The sequence below is a fragment of the Artemia franciscana genome, chromosome 20, assembly GCF_032884065.1.
Source record: "Artemia franciscana chromosome 20, ASM3288406v1, whole genome shotgun sequence".
NCBI lineage: Eukaryota > Metazoa > Arthropoda > Branchiopoda > Anostraca > Artemiidae > Artemia > Artemia franciscana.
The window spans coordinates 1,548,456-1,566,126 of NC_088882.1; the positions used below are offsets into that span (position 1 = coordinate 1,548,456).

The 17,671-nt window shown below is 34.0% G+C and overlaps 1 protein-coding gene across 4 annotated transcripts in view; it reads left to right on the plus strand.

Moving 5' to 3' along the window:
• Nucleotides 1-17,671, plus strand: part of LOC136040260 (inositol oxygenase-like) — a 45,440-nt gene that overhangs the window by 22,354 nt on the left and 5,415 nt on the right. Inside the window, exons 5-7 of one of the 4 annotated variants that reach the window (XR_010620653.1) lie at nucleotides 3,470-3,604; nucleotides 9,648-9,743; nucleotides 13,223-15,309. Coding sequence is in view for 2 of the 4 variants with exons in the window: in XM_065724481.1 (XP_065580553.1) it covers nucleotides 3,470-3,604; nucleotides 9,648-9,743 (231 nt within the window). In the remaining 2 variants the exon portion in view is untranslated. The remainder of the gene's footprint in view (nucleotides 1-3,469; nucleotides 3,605-9,647; nucleotides 9,744-13,222; nucleotides 15,310-17,671) is intronic. The other 3 variants (XR_010620654.1, XM_065724481.1, XM_065724482.1) reach the window with 3 other exon arrangements.

Genomic DNA, 17,671 nt, shown 5'->3' on the forward strand with positions numbered 1-17,671 from the left:
TTTCCCTCATTGATCGTGCCCTAAATATTTGCTCCCATTCATATATAAATGCAGAAATAAATTTTATCAGAGATATTCTTTTTGGTAATGGATACCCCATTCCTTTTGTAAATAAAATAATTAGCCGTAGAATAAAAAGACATTCTTGTAAAATCGAAGAAGATACTTCACAATGTGAGGCTATTGATAAGCCCTCAAATATTGTCTATCTTCCGTATATCCCAAAGATTACAACAAAATTAAAAAATATTTGCACAAAAAATAATCTGTACGTAGTTTTTACTAATAATTTTAAAATCATCAATTTCTTAAATTCGGGTAAAGATAAGACCCCAGTTACTCGCCAAAGAGGGGTCTATCAAATACCCTGTGATTGGGGAAAATACTATGTCGGCAGGACCCATCAGAATCTAGACAAAAGGTTACAACAGCATAAAAATGACATAGACAAGGCCTTAATTTCAAATGGTTCCAACAATTCCTTTGATTCTGCTCTAGGTTGGCATATATTTAATAATCCGTCCCACATGACACTTTTTGAAAACTCTTCACTCATTAGTAATGATTTGGGAATAAAACAGGTGGTTCGAGAATCAATTGAAATTAATCTCAAAATAAATAAAAATATTTCTTTGAACAGGGACTTGGGGGAATACTCACTAAATTCTTTATACTCAAATTTAATTAAAAATGATCTAACAAAATATTTTACTAAACCAATTTATAATAGTACTGAACCAACTACGAAAAGGCCTTTGAGACAGGCTGCTAAACAAGCAAGATTAGCTTTAAGAAATTGCATTTAATCATTTTATTCTCTTTAGTTTGAATGAGTTTATATTTCTTCATTTCATTCTTTTCGCCAGTCCTGGTTGAACTTCGCTGAAGTAAGGATGCTAGGGCTATATTTTTTAAAAAAAAAATTGTTTTAATAAGTGTTTTTATATTCAGTTTTAATTCTCACAATTTGATGTAAGTTCTTTTATATATATATATAGTATTGTATTGTGCTGAAGACGGCCCTTGGACATAGGGCCGAAATATCTACATAAATAATTTCCATTGTCTTGAAAAAACTTTCCCTATTGTTTCTACGTTGTATTTGTTTGTTATGGAAAGGCAGTGTGGTCTTCGTCGCTATTTTCTTCCCAAAGTCATCTGATCAGAATTTTGAGATAGCCATTTTATTCAGCATAGTTGAAAGGTTCAATAACTATGCCTCTGAGGATGACTTGACCACCATAGCCTCCGGGGGAAGGACACTAAGTTAAGAAATTTGCCCATTGTTTACATTTAGTGTTTGTTGTTGGGAAGTATACAGACATTTTTCGAGGGAAGGCTTTCTGCAAGGGGGATTGTTCAAGGTAAGAATGTTCCGTGGAGAGGAGGGCAGTTTCCGGGGCTAAACTTGCCTGAGTAAATTCTACAGGGGAAATTTTCCAGAATTCCAACCGATTTTTTTTATTTGCCTCAATTTCTCTTTGGCGGCTCAATTTTCCATGTTGAGATATTCCAAAGGAATTACCTGGGAATAATTATCCATAGAGATGGAATTTCTGGAGGATTTTTGCGTGGGGGAAGATTTTCAGCGGGAGAAGTTCTCCATGGGGTAATTTTCCGCGGCAGAAATTATCCAGAGGTAAGTTTTCTGCGGGAAAAACTTTCCATTGAAAAGGGATTTCCGGAATTTTTTTTCCATGGATGGGAATGTATCCGGGTTAAAAGTAAAATAAAAACAATAAAATATTATAAGAATCATTCTATGGATAGTAAAAAAAAAGAGCTATTTTTAAAAGAGTTTAATTTCGGTCTCGAAATAATATTTCGGCTTCTCTTGCGGAAAATGGAAATATGGTATTTTTACATAATTCCATTTGCTGCGTTTGAAAATCTATTGCCCTATTCCTTGTCATTTTGTACATTGCTTTTTCAAGGTTTGCATTACACGTTTTTTTTTCATTTTTTGGCCTGAAAAGTCTACTGCATTTTTGTACGATGATTATGACGATCTATGTAGATCTACTCTATTTCCCATTTTTTTCTTCTTTTTATGGGAATTTCCCGTGGGGGAGGGGCAGATTTACCGGAATTTTTAAAAAAACGATCAGAAATTAAATAAGAAAACAAGTTTTTCCAACTGAAAGTTAGGAGCAATATTAGAACTTAAAACGAAATATTCTTTATATGAAGAGGACCCCCTTGTCAATACCTCGCTCTTTGCTCTGTAATTCTTACAGAATTATGAGGAAAGGTCGAACTTAAGCTTAAAGAGTTGGTTATTGAAGAGGGGGTAACTCTCTCTTATATGGAATAATTTCTATTCGTTTTTAGTTTTAATGTTGCTCCTTACTTTTAGTTGAAAAAAACTAGATTTTTTAATTTAATATCTTACAAGGACAGAACCTTCACTAAAGCCCTTCCATCGTCTGAACCAACCTTTTCAAAATATATAAAATATATAGTATGTATAAGATTGAGAACTAAAGAACTCTATTGATTCAGGCACTTCTCAATATTGTTCTACGAGCGAAAATTTGGTTGCAACATCCTCTACCCTTCTTAAAACCATGCTATTCTTTCTTATAACTTTTGTCACCATCATCTCTAAGTTTGAAAAGTAGCATCATATTAAGAATTTGCACCAAACCAAGTTGATGTCTTTATAATTACCACCCTTACTCTAGTCGTCTGTCTTATAATGGGGATTAATTAAAATTTTCCGAAAATCTCTTGGTACTTCCCCTTCTTCAAAAATTCATATTCATAATCTTCAGTAATTTATCTATAGAAAATGACAATATCAAAACTAAAATCGCAAGAATAAGAAACTGTGCAGCTTGTTAACATTGCACGTGATCCTATTCACAAACATGTCACCTCTGCCCCCCCCCCAAAAAAGTGAGTCAAAAGAATCGAAATTATTTACAGTTGTGATTTTGCTTTTTGAATGACTGTCTTCGCAGCCTTCTCATTTTATTCATTGTTCTTGGATTGCTGCCGAAGTCTTCAATGTAAGCTAGTAAATAAATGTATATTTCGTAGGGCCTTGCTCGCTTATGTTGTGCTATTGATTAAGAAATGTTTATTTCTAATAAAATTGTTCTACTACTACTACTACTACTGCTATTGTAATGTTCATCTAAGGGCACACAAGTAGGTACATCAGGCCCTATAAATAACTTACAATTTAAATAGACATCCCACTGAGATAGCCTCGTTCTTGTAGGTGCCTTTATCAAAAGAAACAAACTGAAATCAAAATAGACAAAAGTTAGTAAAAATGATTTCTTTTAAAAATAGACAAATCAAACACTTGAAATTCCGAACTGACTAGATTCGCTGCTGCACAAGAACCTTCTAAAAAAGCACAAAGGTGTTTTATTTTAAAGAGCACCCTATGTCTGACCTCCCCCAAAAGGAAACTCTCCATATATGTCTGATCCTTTGTATTTGTGATACTCATTTTTAGCTCCAAACTGGGGATCTACGAGAGGCATTGTGGTCTGTCCAATGTCTTAATGTCCTGGGGACACGATGAATATATGTACCAAGTTCTTAGAAATAATGGAACAACTCTCCCAAAAGAAGCTCTTGCCATTATAAGGTAATGACTCTGTTTTAATTAGTATTATTCAATTTACTCTTTTCTTTACAATAACAATTTGGGACTGTCCTACCTAAAGGCTTTAACTGACATTATAACGTATCCAAAAACAGCACCTAAACCACCAAACCGACCCGCTCTCCTAGAAGAGTCTTCTGCCATAATAAGATAATGGCTCTATTTTAGTTAGTGTTATTATTCCCCTTTTTACAATAAGAATTCGAGGCTATCACGCCTAAAGGTCATAATTAACATTTTTGCTGATTGACAATAATCGACAAAACCGCCAAGCCAAACCACTCTCCTAGAAAAATCTCTTGCCATTATAAGATAATGCATCTATTTTAGTCAGCAATATTCGACAATATTCTCCTCTGTGCAATCGTGATTGCTGCGGCATCTGAATGTAATAAAAATAATAGCCTGAAACTGCTAAAAATGGTGTCTGATCGAAAGAAAAAGCTCATCATTGGAAGTACCTTGACCCAAAGCCATATCTAGGAAAATTACAGACCCTTGACTTGAGAAAGAAGGGAAACTAATCGACTTTAAAAGCAAGGAAAGTGGCTGAAACCTCAATATTCTGCATCGACAACATCTTTCTTTTCGGTTTTTCCCTCCGCAGCCGGTTTCTCCAGTTTTTTTCTGTTCACTGGAACAGGGTAGAGAGCTGTTTAAGAGCTCATTTTGAAGAAAAATTCTTGCACCTAAAGTATATTGGTAGTTAACAAAAAAAAAATATTTAAAAGTAAATCAATTTTGTATACAAATGGTGAATGACGTCATAACCGTAGGTTATAACCAATGATTATAATTACTGGAACAGTATGGACAGCTGTTTAAGAGATAATTTAGATAAAATGTTAGATAAAATATTTTATCTTGAGTATTTTGTAATTAAAAAAAAAACAATATTTAAAAGTAAATCAATTTCATATACAAAATGGTGAATGAGGTCATAACCGTTGGTTATAACCGTTGCTTATAATCACTGGAACAGGGTAGAGAGCGGTTTTCAAGATCATTCTGAAGAAAAATATCTGCATCTAGAGTCTTTTATCATTAAAAAAACAATATTTAAATGTAAATCAATTTCGTATACAAAATGGTGAACGACATCATAGCTGTAAGTTGTAACGATTGGTTATAATCACTGAAACTGGATAGAGAGCTATTTAATTGCTCATTTTAAAAGAAATTGTTGTATCTAGAGTCGTTTTGTAATTAAAAAAAAAAACAATATTTAGAAGCAAATCAATTTCGTATACAAAATGGTGAATGACGTCATAACTTTAGGTTATAGCCATTGGTTATAATCACTGGAACAGGGTAGAAAGCTGTTTAAGAGCTCATTTTGAAGATAAATTGCTGCATCTAGATTCATATACGAATAACTGTAGGTTATAACGATTGATTATAATTACTAGAACAGGATCAATTTTGTATACGAAATGGTTAGTGACGTCATATTCATAGGTTGTAACCATTGGTTATAGTCACTAGAACAGGGTAGAGAGCTGTTTAAGGGCTAGTTTCGAAGAAAATTTTCTGCATCTAGATTCTTTTATAATTAACCAAAACCAAAAATTAAAAGTAAATAATTTGTTTACAAAATTGTAAATGATGCATAACCCTAGGTTATATTCGTTAGTTACAATCACAGAAAGAGGGTAGAGAGCTGTTTAAGAGCTCATTTTGAAGAAAAATTGTTGCATGTAGAGTCTTTTACAATTAACAAAAAACAATATTTGAAAATAAATCAATCTCTTGTATAAAATTGAGAATGACGTCATAACCGTAGGTTATAACAAAGGATTATAATCACTAGAACAGGGTTGAGAGCTGTTTAAGAGCTCATTTTGAAGAAAATTTTCTGTATCCAGAGTCTTTTGCAATTAACAAAAAACAATACTTAAAAGTAAATCAGTTTTGAGTGCCAAATGGTAAATGACGTCATAACCGTAGGTTATAACCATTTGGTTATAATCACTGAAACAGGGTAGAGAGCTGTTTAAGAGCTCATTTTGTCATGATATCTGTCTGAATTAGATCCTTCTTGGACGATCAATGATTCGATACGACAAACCTTCACACTCTCCAGACTCAATTCCTTTCATCTTCCTTTTCATTCAAGTAAGTGGAACGACCAAGTTTAATTTTGTTGTAAAGCGGACAAGGCCAAGGATTAGGGAAAATGGTAAGATTGGCTATAACCCACTCCGCTTAAGTGATCAGATATTCAAAAATGGATGAAATTCATTCTCTCCCGTTAAGGGCTGTTAATAGAATCCCCTCAGGGCCAAATGCTATTTATACGATAAACACCAGAAGACTAAACATTAAGGTAGAATCACTAGAACCAGTAAAAACGAATCGTATCAATAAGTTCTACGTGAATCTAGAAAAAACGTGTAAAAAATGACAACGATGTTAATGGAGGATGATTAATGATGCTGATGACAATAGTTAGGAACAACGATGAATAAAATCGGAATCACGTTCGCTTCAAAGAACGTAACGAACGTTCCAAAGACGATAATGATTTCGATGAAGGATTAGAATAACCATTGGAATCGAACTTGAATGCGATTACAGAATCACAAGCTGGTGACGAACATTTCAAAAATGACTAAAATATCAATGCGGCCTGGAGAAAATTTTGAAAAAACCACGAATATGAAAACAGAACTACAAGCAGGTGACGAACGTTGCATAAATGACAACAATGTCGACGCAGGACTGGGATAAAAATTATAAACAGCCACAAATGTGAAAACTGAACCACGAGTATGTGACGAACTTTCTAAAAATGCCAATGATGTTGACAAAAGATCGGCACAATAATCGGAAACAACCACGAATACGAATGTAGAATCGTTAGCACGTGACAAGCTTAAGCCCCCTCTTCTCCTAGAAAAATCTCTTGCCGTTATAAGGTAATGACTCTTTTTCAGTTAGTACTATTTGGTAGTAACCCCCTCTTTACAATAATGATTCGCTGCTCTCGCGCCTAAAAGTCGCAACTTACAGTTTTATTCATCGACAATAATCGCTAAAACTGTTTTCTAAACTGATGTTAAAAAGAGAATCAGAATGGTTTCCAAGTACTCTTTGACAAAACAAAAAATAGCAAAGAAGAGAAACGAAGACACTAACAGCCAGCGAAAAATAGAAGAAAAAATAATGTAAATATTTCGGTTAAGAACTCCGCTCATCCGTCCTCAGTGCAGAACAATAAAAAAATTTACAGATAAGAATCCAAAGGACAATGTAAAAACCGAACCTTAAAATGAGGATGGTTGAGCGGAGGTTTCAACCGAAATATTTGCATAATATATCATCTGTTTTTTTTTAATGGCTTTTATTCCAAGCATCATAAGGTGGGATTTCTATGATTAATCAGGGAGACACGTGAAAGCCACATTTTTGGGTGGTTATCAAGCACATAGCTTAGATATTCAATTTTGTGTAATCAACTATGCTAAACAGGAAAATCATCGTTACATTATTGGAAAGTGGGTGAAACATTTCCGTTTTTCCAAATTCATTAACAATTCATATAAACTGACAGATACCCCCGTAAAAATATTTTTTTTTTGTAATATCCCTTACAATTCTGAAAAATATCCCTAATGTCTTCCTTATAAATTTTTTCCAACGTCTTCTATGATCTAACATTATAGTTCATTTGTGATCTTAATAAAAGTTCTATATCCTGTACCAGTGAGAATTAGGCTCATCATGATCATATTTTGTCTCTCATGTTCATTGTTACATGCTAACAGGTTACTTCCAATGAATAATTAAAAAAAAGCTTTATCCTTTAAAAATTGTTTCTAACGTCCTCTATATTAAAACTTTTATTCTATCTTAATAAAAATTTGCCTCACATCAGTAAAAATTCGACTCAACATAATTATTTTGTGTATGTCATTAGAAGCAGCATGCCCGTGTTAATTATAAACTGTCCCACGTAACATTTCCCATAGAAACACGAAAAAAGCTAATTTCCTTTATACCTTATTTCAAAAGTCCTCACTATTCCAACTTTGTAGTTCATCCCTGATCTTAATAAAAGTTTTTTGACTCGTATCATTGAGCTTTTCATTTTTTGCTTGTATTCAGGTGCAGTCGCAATTGCAGTGCAGGTGCAGGTGCAGTGCAGGTACTTCGCAATTACATTATCGTATTCTGACAGATTGTCTTCCGTAAATACTTCAAAAAAACTCTTTTAGATTTTTTCTAACGTAGGCCTACTCTGTAATAGAAAGATTCTCTTTTTTCACCTCTGATCTTAATACATGTTCTGAATTCCTTAAAAGTTTGTCCTAAAATTATTGTTACGTGTTTGTCGTTGAAAGTAGATTTCCCACATTCATCATTACTATCGAACACAGTATTTCCCCTAAACAATAGAAAAAAAAATCTCCTTTATAAATTGTTTTTTACAAATTCTGACAGATTGTCTACCACAAATGCTTTAAAAAAGTATAGTTTCTAATTGTACCTAACGTTTTTCTTCAATCGAACCTTTTCTTTCACCTCAACCTAAAACCTAAAAGTTCTGGCATCTTTAAACGTTTTGCCTAAAATTATTGTTTTGCGTGTGTCATTGAAAGGAGATTTCCCGTATCATTATTACTTTCAGATGAAGTATTTCCGAACAAAAATGTCCTTAACAAGTTGTTCTGATAAATTCTGACAGATTGTCTTTTCACGCGTACTCTATAATCAAACATTTTGTTTCACCTCTGATCCTAATAAAAGTTCGACATCAGTAAAAATTCAGCCTAACATTATTATTTTAATTTTTGTCATTGAAAGAAGATTTCCTGCTTTCATCAGTAATCTCGGACAAAGTATTTCCCATAGACACTAAAAAGAAAAAAAATATCCTTTACAAATGGTTTTATTTCAAATGTCATCAAATGTTTTATTTCACTTCTGCTCTTGATAAAAGCAGCTATCCCATGTTCAAAATCCCTGTCTGATACAGTATTTACCTTGCATACTCTAAAAAACCAATTACCTTCATAAATTGTTTCCAACATCCTCTATAATTTAAGGTTGCTGTTCATCTCTGATCTTAACAAAAGTTTTTGTCCCATATCAGTGAAAACTACGTCCATCATTATTATTTTGTTTTTCTCCCACAAACACTGTAAAAAACAAACTTCCTTTATAAATTGTTTCCAACGTCGTCTATATTCTAGCGTTGTAGGTCATCTCTGATCCTAATAAAACTTTTATATCTGGTATCAATGAAAATTATGCCCATTGGTATCCTGTTGAGCTTATTATCAGATACAGCTTTCCTGTATCCATTATTGCAGTAAGACACAGTTTTCCCCTTAAATTCTGGGAAAAAATTGTTTATAAATTATTTCTAACGCCCTCTATAATCTAACTTCTCTCTATCCAATGTTTTATTTAATCTCTGTTCTTATTAGAAGGCTTATGTTTGACATCAGTAAATATGAGGTACAAGAGCAGTAAAACTACGAGCAGTAAAACAACAATATAACTTAATAAATATCGAAAATAATAACTTTTCAAAATAAAATGACTAAATAGCCATAAAAACAGAAAAAGAATTTCGACAGAAAGAATAACAGCATGAAAGATTGCTCAACAGTAATTACAAATTGGTACTAATGTATTAAATGGCTGAATAAAAAAAAAAACCTACCATAGGTTAATGGGATAACCTTCGACCAGCTTATAAGCCCCTCCTCTACCCTACCAGACCTATGAATATAAAAAAGTGAAAAGGCTAATAAATATTGTATAAATTTAACATCTTTACAATACTGTACTCAAACCTCAGCCTCGCACACCTTAAGAAGGATTGCCCCCTTAGTTTATTTCTTCGGGTATCCTTGGTGTTTGGGTTTCTTTTGGAATATCTCTTGTTTCTTTTATGTATATTTTCTACTGGATTTGCTTAATACTGTCTTAATAATGATAGATGGTAATAAGCTAGAGTCAGGTTGGCCTCAGAGAATATGTTACTGTCTTAGTTTTATTATTTTATTCCCGTTAGGTTTCATTCATTCTACCCCTGGCACACAAATGATGCTTACGAACACTTATGCAACGATGAGGATATTAGAAACCGGACATGGGTGAAAATTTTCAAGTAAGTACAAGCTCACTAAGTGTAAGTTCAATAAGTATATCTTCATTAGAATATAACAACGAGAATATAAATTTCATTAGATTATTTCCTGAGAATGTGTTATCTTTCTTTAATTGTTTTTATATTTTGTGCGCTAAAATACAACAGCAGATACAATAAGCAGAGAAATTCAAAAATAGAACTTAAATGGATGATTACCGTAAGTGCACACAGGTTTTACCTCTTTTTGGGAGGGGGGGTTAATATACGACAATTGTATTTTAAATTACTTTTTTCCAGCTATTATTGCTTGCACTGTATTTATTGTTGCCAAATGCTGTAAGCCTTATAACCTGTTGTCTAACAATAATAATTTGATGTAGTTTTCAAACTATTCATGAGAACGGATTGCATATTCAATACATATTACTGTCTATTTGTGGTATAGTAATATTGACAGGTCTGGAATTACAGCTTTGACACACCTGGGCCCAAGTGTTTTTGCCGACCCGTTTTTGCAAGATTTTCAGGAAAGTCCCCAAAAATTTGGACATGGTGGAAGCACTGAACAGAATGAGACTGATGAGCCAAAAGTAATGACAGAGTAATGACAGTAATGACAGGTTATACGGAACTCTCATCTGTCAGTCTTGGGAGAATTCTGACAGTTTACAAGTGGCCACAGATTTACTGTGTTGTTTTAAAATTACTTTTCTGTGAATGGCAGCGCATGGCATTGGCAGCCATGCGCTGCATGTCAAAACGCTGCATGGCAGCGGAGTGCACCTGGAACTTTGACGATAAATAACATTGTGTCAGTTTTTATCAAGGAAAAAAGAATTCAGTGATAATCTGTTGCACCCTCTGGCATTGTGCGTCCCTTATTCCGGGCCTCCTGGGCCTATTAGTGAATCTTGGCCTGAATATTGACTATTAGCTTTGGTCTGGGGCATCTTGAGCCGTTTACCATCTTTATGAGAACTTGAAGGGTAAAGTTCCCCACAAGATACAAAAAGATAATCATTGATGGATATTAAAAAAATCAATGCTTTTTTTTGAGGTTTCCGGTTTTAATGGGTTTCCATGCAGGAATTTGTGTTCAAGAGCCTATTCAATTAAAATTATTTATGAAGTGAGAGAAACTGAAAGTCAGTCTACTAGCAACTGACTGCAGCGGCAAACCACCTCAGGCCAACACAACTGTGCATGCTTCTCCTCCATCCCAATCTATCCAAAGCTTCCCTCTTTAACCCCTCCCGAGAGGTTCTGATTCCCTCTAAATCCTTTCCTATAACCTCTTTCATTCCATCCTGGGACGACCTGCTTTTTCTTGGCCCTAGATGGATGGCTGAAAATAACGATCTGTCATTCTTAAAACCTGGCCTAGCCATTTCAACCTTCTCTTACTTCTAAAGATTGCTAAAGAACCATATTTTTCTTACAGCTGTTTTGAAATAGGATCAGTCAACAGGTACGGCCTTTCCTTTTGCACAAAAGTTCAATTCTTTTTCTTTTAATTCATAAAGAACGTAGGGTTTATGTTCAGTTTCAGGATTACCAAAATGATAGAATTATCAATCACAACAAAAAAAAGCCAGTTTTTTTCCCATTTCAGCTTAAGTTCACTTAATAATTTGACGGAGGAGTAGTTAAGACAATGTATCGTTTTTTTTTAATAACAGAACTGAAATACTGCATACCTGAGTAGGGAAAAGCTGGGCTAAGAATTATTTTAACGAGTTTAAATTCAAAGTTAGTGACTGTGGTAAAGTCCTATTTCTGAGTTTTAATATTCAGTGAGACCCGAAAAACAACGTATCTATATTCTTGACGAGCCTAAATGCACGAATTTTCGTAAGCGGGGCTGTTCAAACACAGAAAATACTATAAACCAAATGATAGTCGCAAGTTGAGTTTTCGTGTTTAGTATTTAAATCTTTGTATTAATATTTTAATATTCAGTTTTAATATTTTAATATTATTATTGTTCTTGTGACATAGTCTAAAGTTTATTTTCAGTTTAAAGACTCCCAAAATGGTAGAATTATTTGTTGCAATAAAGCCAGTCCCATTTTTTGCATTTTTACTATGTTTTTTAAATAGTATTTCAAAGTAAGAGAGAAAACCCTTACCTGATTTTTATGAGAACTAATTTTAAAAACGATTTCCAAAATAATAAGCTTTTAAAAGAAAAATGAAAAGCCTAAGACAAGAAGAAGCATGGCCATATAATAATTCCAACTTAAAATAGCCAGGAATTAGTATTTATAAATAATTGAACCCCAAAAAAAATAGAAATTAAAATGAAAAATCGCATCAAACACATCATTAGTTTTCCAACCCCTCCCGTTTCCAGTCTGTGTGTAATAGTTTTAAAAGTTTCTAGTGAATGATAAGGAAAGTGGCTGTGAAAAAAGGCTCGGTAATTACAAGCATAAAAATAAGTAAAGAAATTTATTTTGAATTATTCAAATAAGCGAGGTGAGTGAGATCTCCAATCTCCATTGACATTTGTTGGATAGCGTGAAGTTAGAAAGCTATACTTACTTGAAAGCCTACTTACTAATTGGCAGAACAGTTGTACCTAACACATCTTTCGTGCAGACCCGCTATAATTTACCCCCCCCTCTTAATATACATATATACCCCAAATTATATAACTCTAATGGACCCGTCGATCGTCTTAGTTGCCATGGAAACAGTCTTCTCATATCTCAAATTCAGAGCAAGAAGTTGAGTCTGTTCTGAATAATTAACAGGCACCGTTTCGTCACCCTTTTAGCTAGAGGTCGTAACTGACTTTTTTTTTATCGAAACCATTTTCCTGCATATTCTTGTTCATACTGAGTACCTCTATGACACTTATACTTTTCATTGGCCTATATACAGCACTTCCTGGAAATATTCTTCATGTCTTGGACTCATTCATCTCTATTGTCAGCTACGACCATGATTTACTGTTGGTTACGACCTCACTGGTTTTCTGAGTAATCATCAAGTTATCTGAAGACTCAAATGAAAGTAATTTGAGAAAGGTTAAAATTATTAGTGCATTGACATCAGCCATTGGGTTCAATCAACCAAGAATTCAAACAGTCGTCACAATAGTAAGGGCGGGTTCTAGTGACAAAGAAGTCAAGTAGCCTCCTGGGAAATATTGTAGGGTTACACAGGCATTTTCACTTAAAACTGAGGGTGGAGGAGGGGAACAAAATGATTGCAATGTTACAATCGAGATATCTACAATGACTAGGGGTGGCATGGTTTTTTTTTTGGGTACGCTGAGTCCATTTTGAATTTTCATTTTGATGCTAGGTAAATCAGTAGTCCTAGTTTCGGTCGGAATCTGGAAAACTCAATTTTGTATAAGTTGAGATGGGATGAAGATGTTATTTTTTTCTCTCAAGAATTAGTAATTCTCGCACCGTTCTGCTACATGAATGTTAGAAATATGAAAATAAGAATATGGGAGTGTGGCTGAAATATAATCTCTCTTCCAGGTCCCACCATGTCTAAATATATCCAGAACTAGAAAAAAACCATTAAGCTACAAGAAATATTAGAATATTTGGCTGAATCATATCCTAATCTTTCGTCTGAATCTGACACACAATGGAAGAATGATCCAAATTGTAGACTAACTGACGATGACACAGAAGATATTGAACTGTATCTCAGGCTGAATAAGGATGTAAAACTACACACAGGTCTTTATTTGTGTATGGAACATGGAGAAAGTTTAAGTAGTTGGAGCTAAGATACTGAAAAATTTGAAGTAACTGGTGACAATATCAGTGCAGGTGATGACTTGGAAGCAAATAACAGTACCAATGATTCCAATGTAATAATGCCTGGGGTTGCTCCTCTATTTTTTGATCAGTTAGTACAGGAACTCATTGATCACTTGGAAGAAAAAGCTACAGACGCATCTGCAGGAGAATTAGTTATCAATGGTGATGTGGCTAATAATATTGGAACAGACAGTGAGGCATTGGGTGGAGGGGAAACAACTCCAGAACAAAAGATAAGCAGGCAAATCCCCTGAGTGCAAAATTGTTTCTTTGAAAATAGAATCCAGGGGAGAATACATTTCAAGAAAATCGAAAAAGTTATTCAAGAAAAGAAAAGCTTTTTCTTGTAAGTGTAAGTTCGAATGTAACAAATTTAGTGAGGAGGAAAAACATACCATCTTTGATGAGTTTTGGAAACTAGGAAGGGAAATAGGGAACAGGGATGTTCAAAGGTAGTTTATTTTGGTCGGTATAAGAGTAGTACTTATCCAAAAGAAAACTGCCGGAAGGGACAACTCCTTCTTTTACGGCTTCACTGTTCACGGTGTTCAGAAAAAAGTTTGCATGAAGAGCTTCCTTGGAATTTTGGATGTCGGAGAAAAGTTTGTTCTGTTGAAAGACATGTCACCTATCTCGTCATCTCAACCGGATCAGAAGAACAAAGGCAGCCCAAGGAATCAGAAGACGCGAGTGACTGAAGACAAATGAAAATTTGCAACAGATCTTGTCAAGTCGTTACCAGCTGTTGATTCCCACTACTTCTTTAAAGTTTTTTACTTCTTTTTAAGTTTTTTTACTTTTTTTTAATTCTTCTTTTTTTTAAAGTTCTTTAGTGCAGATATAAGCCAGCAAAAGATGTACAATATTTATACAAAAACATGCCAGGCATCCAAACGTTTAGCAAAACTTATTACAAAAAGATCCTGAAGTCCTAAAACTTAACCTTCCACAAGCCAAACAAGGCCAGTGCTCTCCATGTAGTCGTTTCAAAAGCTTACCAGAAGATAAGAAAAAGGAAGAATCAAAAGTACATGCTGCTCATTTCACCCGGGCAAAACGTGCTCGAGAAGTGAAGGATAAATAGAAAGGAAGGGTATGAGAATGTCATGTTTCTAAATATTGACTTACAAAAAGTTATTGATACCAAAAAAGGTAAACAGGACCCATTTTTTACAAAAGGAAAAGGGAAATTTATTATGTGACGATCTATGACTTAACAAAAAGAGACGGGTACTATCACTTCTGGGAGCAGACGGCTGGAATGCAAGGAGCAGATGAAACCACAATCACATGTTTCAACACATTCTCAAAAACAAAGAAATCTGTATTTTTTTCTGGGTTTTCTGGGTGATGGGTAGTTTCGGAACTAGTTGCGAATGGGCATGTTCTTTTTTGCTTATTGATTTCTATATCAAGTTTGTGAAATTAGTCACGTGTTTCTCGGAAGCTGGCATGCACAATAAGAAGGTAACGCAATGCACTCATGAATAGATAGAGCTAGAAAAATACCCCAATTTTCAGCATCCAAAGGTGGAGCACAGTATGTCGCAGGGCCTGAGTGAAGTTGAAGCTGTGTGAAGTTGAAGTGATAGACAACCACGAATAATTTATTGACTTCCATGAAATTCATGAGCTCATTGTTTCGAGTAGAAATAAAGGTGTCACCCCAAGCGGTCATACGGAAACTGTGAAATAGAAATTCATTAAATGGCTAAAGTGAAGGGTGAATGCTGCTGCCCTGAATACTGCTGCTGAAGCATCGTTATGACTATGACTCCGAGTTCTCCGTACTAAAGGTGAATGAATCGAAAGTACAAAAAGGGAATTGGAATAATATTTTTTTTTCAATAGTTTTTTTGAATAATATTTATAAAATATATATTTTTTTTTTTGGGGGGGGGGGTTAAAACCTGGCATCTCCCCCTCCTGTTACGGCCTTGAAGGCAACCAACGGTTGAAAATAAATCGGAAACTAAGTCTTTAGTGTGCAAGCCATTTGATGGGGCCAAAGGAGACGCAAACTTTAGCCGACTCAGGAAGGGTAGTACATATAAAATGACGCGCAACTATAAGATTGAAATCATATCTCACTATTGGAGTGTGTGGAATTTTTATATTATGGGTGATACGAAGCTGATTTTTCAGCCGATCAGATACAGAGAGTGAAGTAAATTTACAGGACCTCTGAAGATCACAGTCGAGTTGAAGAGAAGTGAAGGCTGCAAGGAAAAAAAATAAAGTTTTTCAACATCCAGTAACGGTTTAGTTACTAGAAAATTTGTTTTGTCGATTGATTTTATGACTATTGGTGATGGAAAACGGTTTAGGAAAAGTAAACATCCGTATAACACACGGATCAATTTAACTTTTAAAAAGAATTCTCCGAAGAGAAATCAGGTTTGAGCTTTTTTGGAACATCAAGGCCTCTGCATAATCTAATTTAATCAAATCAATTTGGTGATTTTCAAATCAAAAATTTAGACCTGTTTAGTTCAACTTTCAGTTAAAAAGCAAAAGTTTTTCATTAAATCTCTAATTCCTTTCATCTAAATTAAAAACTTAGTCATCTAATTAAATTAAAATCTAAGTTGTCTAAATTAAAAATTTAGTCATCTAATTAAATTAAAATCGGTTAAAATCTTTCGATTTTCTCAGAAAAGGCCAAAAGAAAATCAGGTTGGAGCTATATTATAACATCAAGGCTACTGCATAACCTAATTTAGTGAAATCAATATGTTAATTTTCGAATGCGAAAATAATCATAAGATTTTATTTTCAATCAAAATTAACTATCAAAAGATAAAATTTTATCAAGAAGGATCCGTAAGAAACAGACCACTCTATATTATATCTTGGTAAGGTCTGAGACTACTTGGAAACCAATTAGAGATGTAATGAAAAAACTTTTTTTTCAGATGAAAGTTGCAATAAACAGCTTTAAAAAATATATCTTTCAAATATATATCTATATCTATCATCTTCTTGATTCGTACCACCCTTTCTTGATGTGTACTAACCTTCCTGATTCGGCTTAAGATTGCGATTCCTCTGGCACCAACAAAAGGCTTGCACACAAAAGATTTAGTTTCTAATTTATTTTCGAAAATTGGTTGCCTTCAAGGCCGTATCAAGGAGGGAGAGATGCCAGGTTTTAACTCCCACCCCCCCAAAAAATATTCTAAGACATGTAAAAAGTAAAATAGAATGCACCTAAAAAGCTACATAAAGTGTTTTTTATTTGTAGCCCCCGGACAAAAATACCCCCCCATAGAAAAAAAATTTGAATCAGTCTTCCTTGCCGGTCTAGTTTTTGCTCAAAATTTAGGATAGACTATTGTTAACTGCTGATAAAATATTTCTCTCAAATGTTTTCTTCCTTTATTCCTCCCCCTTTCTCTCTCTCTTTCTTTTTGTTCTTCGGTCGTTCTTCTTTTTTTTATTTACTCCTAGTGAATTAATTTTTAATAGTTTGTGTATTTTCCCTCTCCTTTAGATAAAATATGGAATGTTTGCGGGGATCAGCGCAGTACATTTGCTATGCGATTTTTTTTCGGACTTATCTTATTCAGTAATTGATTATCTTTTGGTAACTCTACCTCTCGGAGAAGCACCTTTCGCTTTCTACTCATATGCCTCCGCATTACTCCAAAGTCTTATAGTCTTCACCATCAAACACGGGGAGTTAACAGACACGTCGAAAATATAACAAACAAACAGTAAGCTTCAACCATTTGATTGAAGGAATATGAAGGAATATTTGAAGGAATTCCTAAAAAGTTCTGAAGATTTCTTTAAACAATAATAAATACATATCGATACATTTTAAATGTATCGATACATATAAATACATTATCTCATTCCTTCGATACGAGTGTTTGACATTAATATAAAGAAATAATAAACTTTTTACATTTGATTTGGCATGCAATCCCATTTGTACTCGACATATTATTATTATTATTTTTACTCGTATGACGGATGTGGCTCACATTCTCTTTATTTATAAAATCTTTCTTTCTCTTCATTGACACAGCTGCAGAGCGGGTATTGTCGATATCTGAGATATCCATTATGGGTATCGATATCTGGGATAAGCAACGTGTCTGATCTTATAGTTTAATGCCACAAAAGTGGGTGCTTTATATAGAAATAAATTCA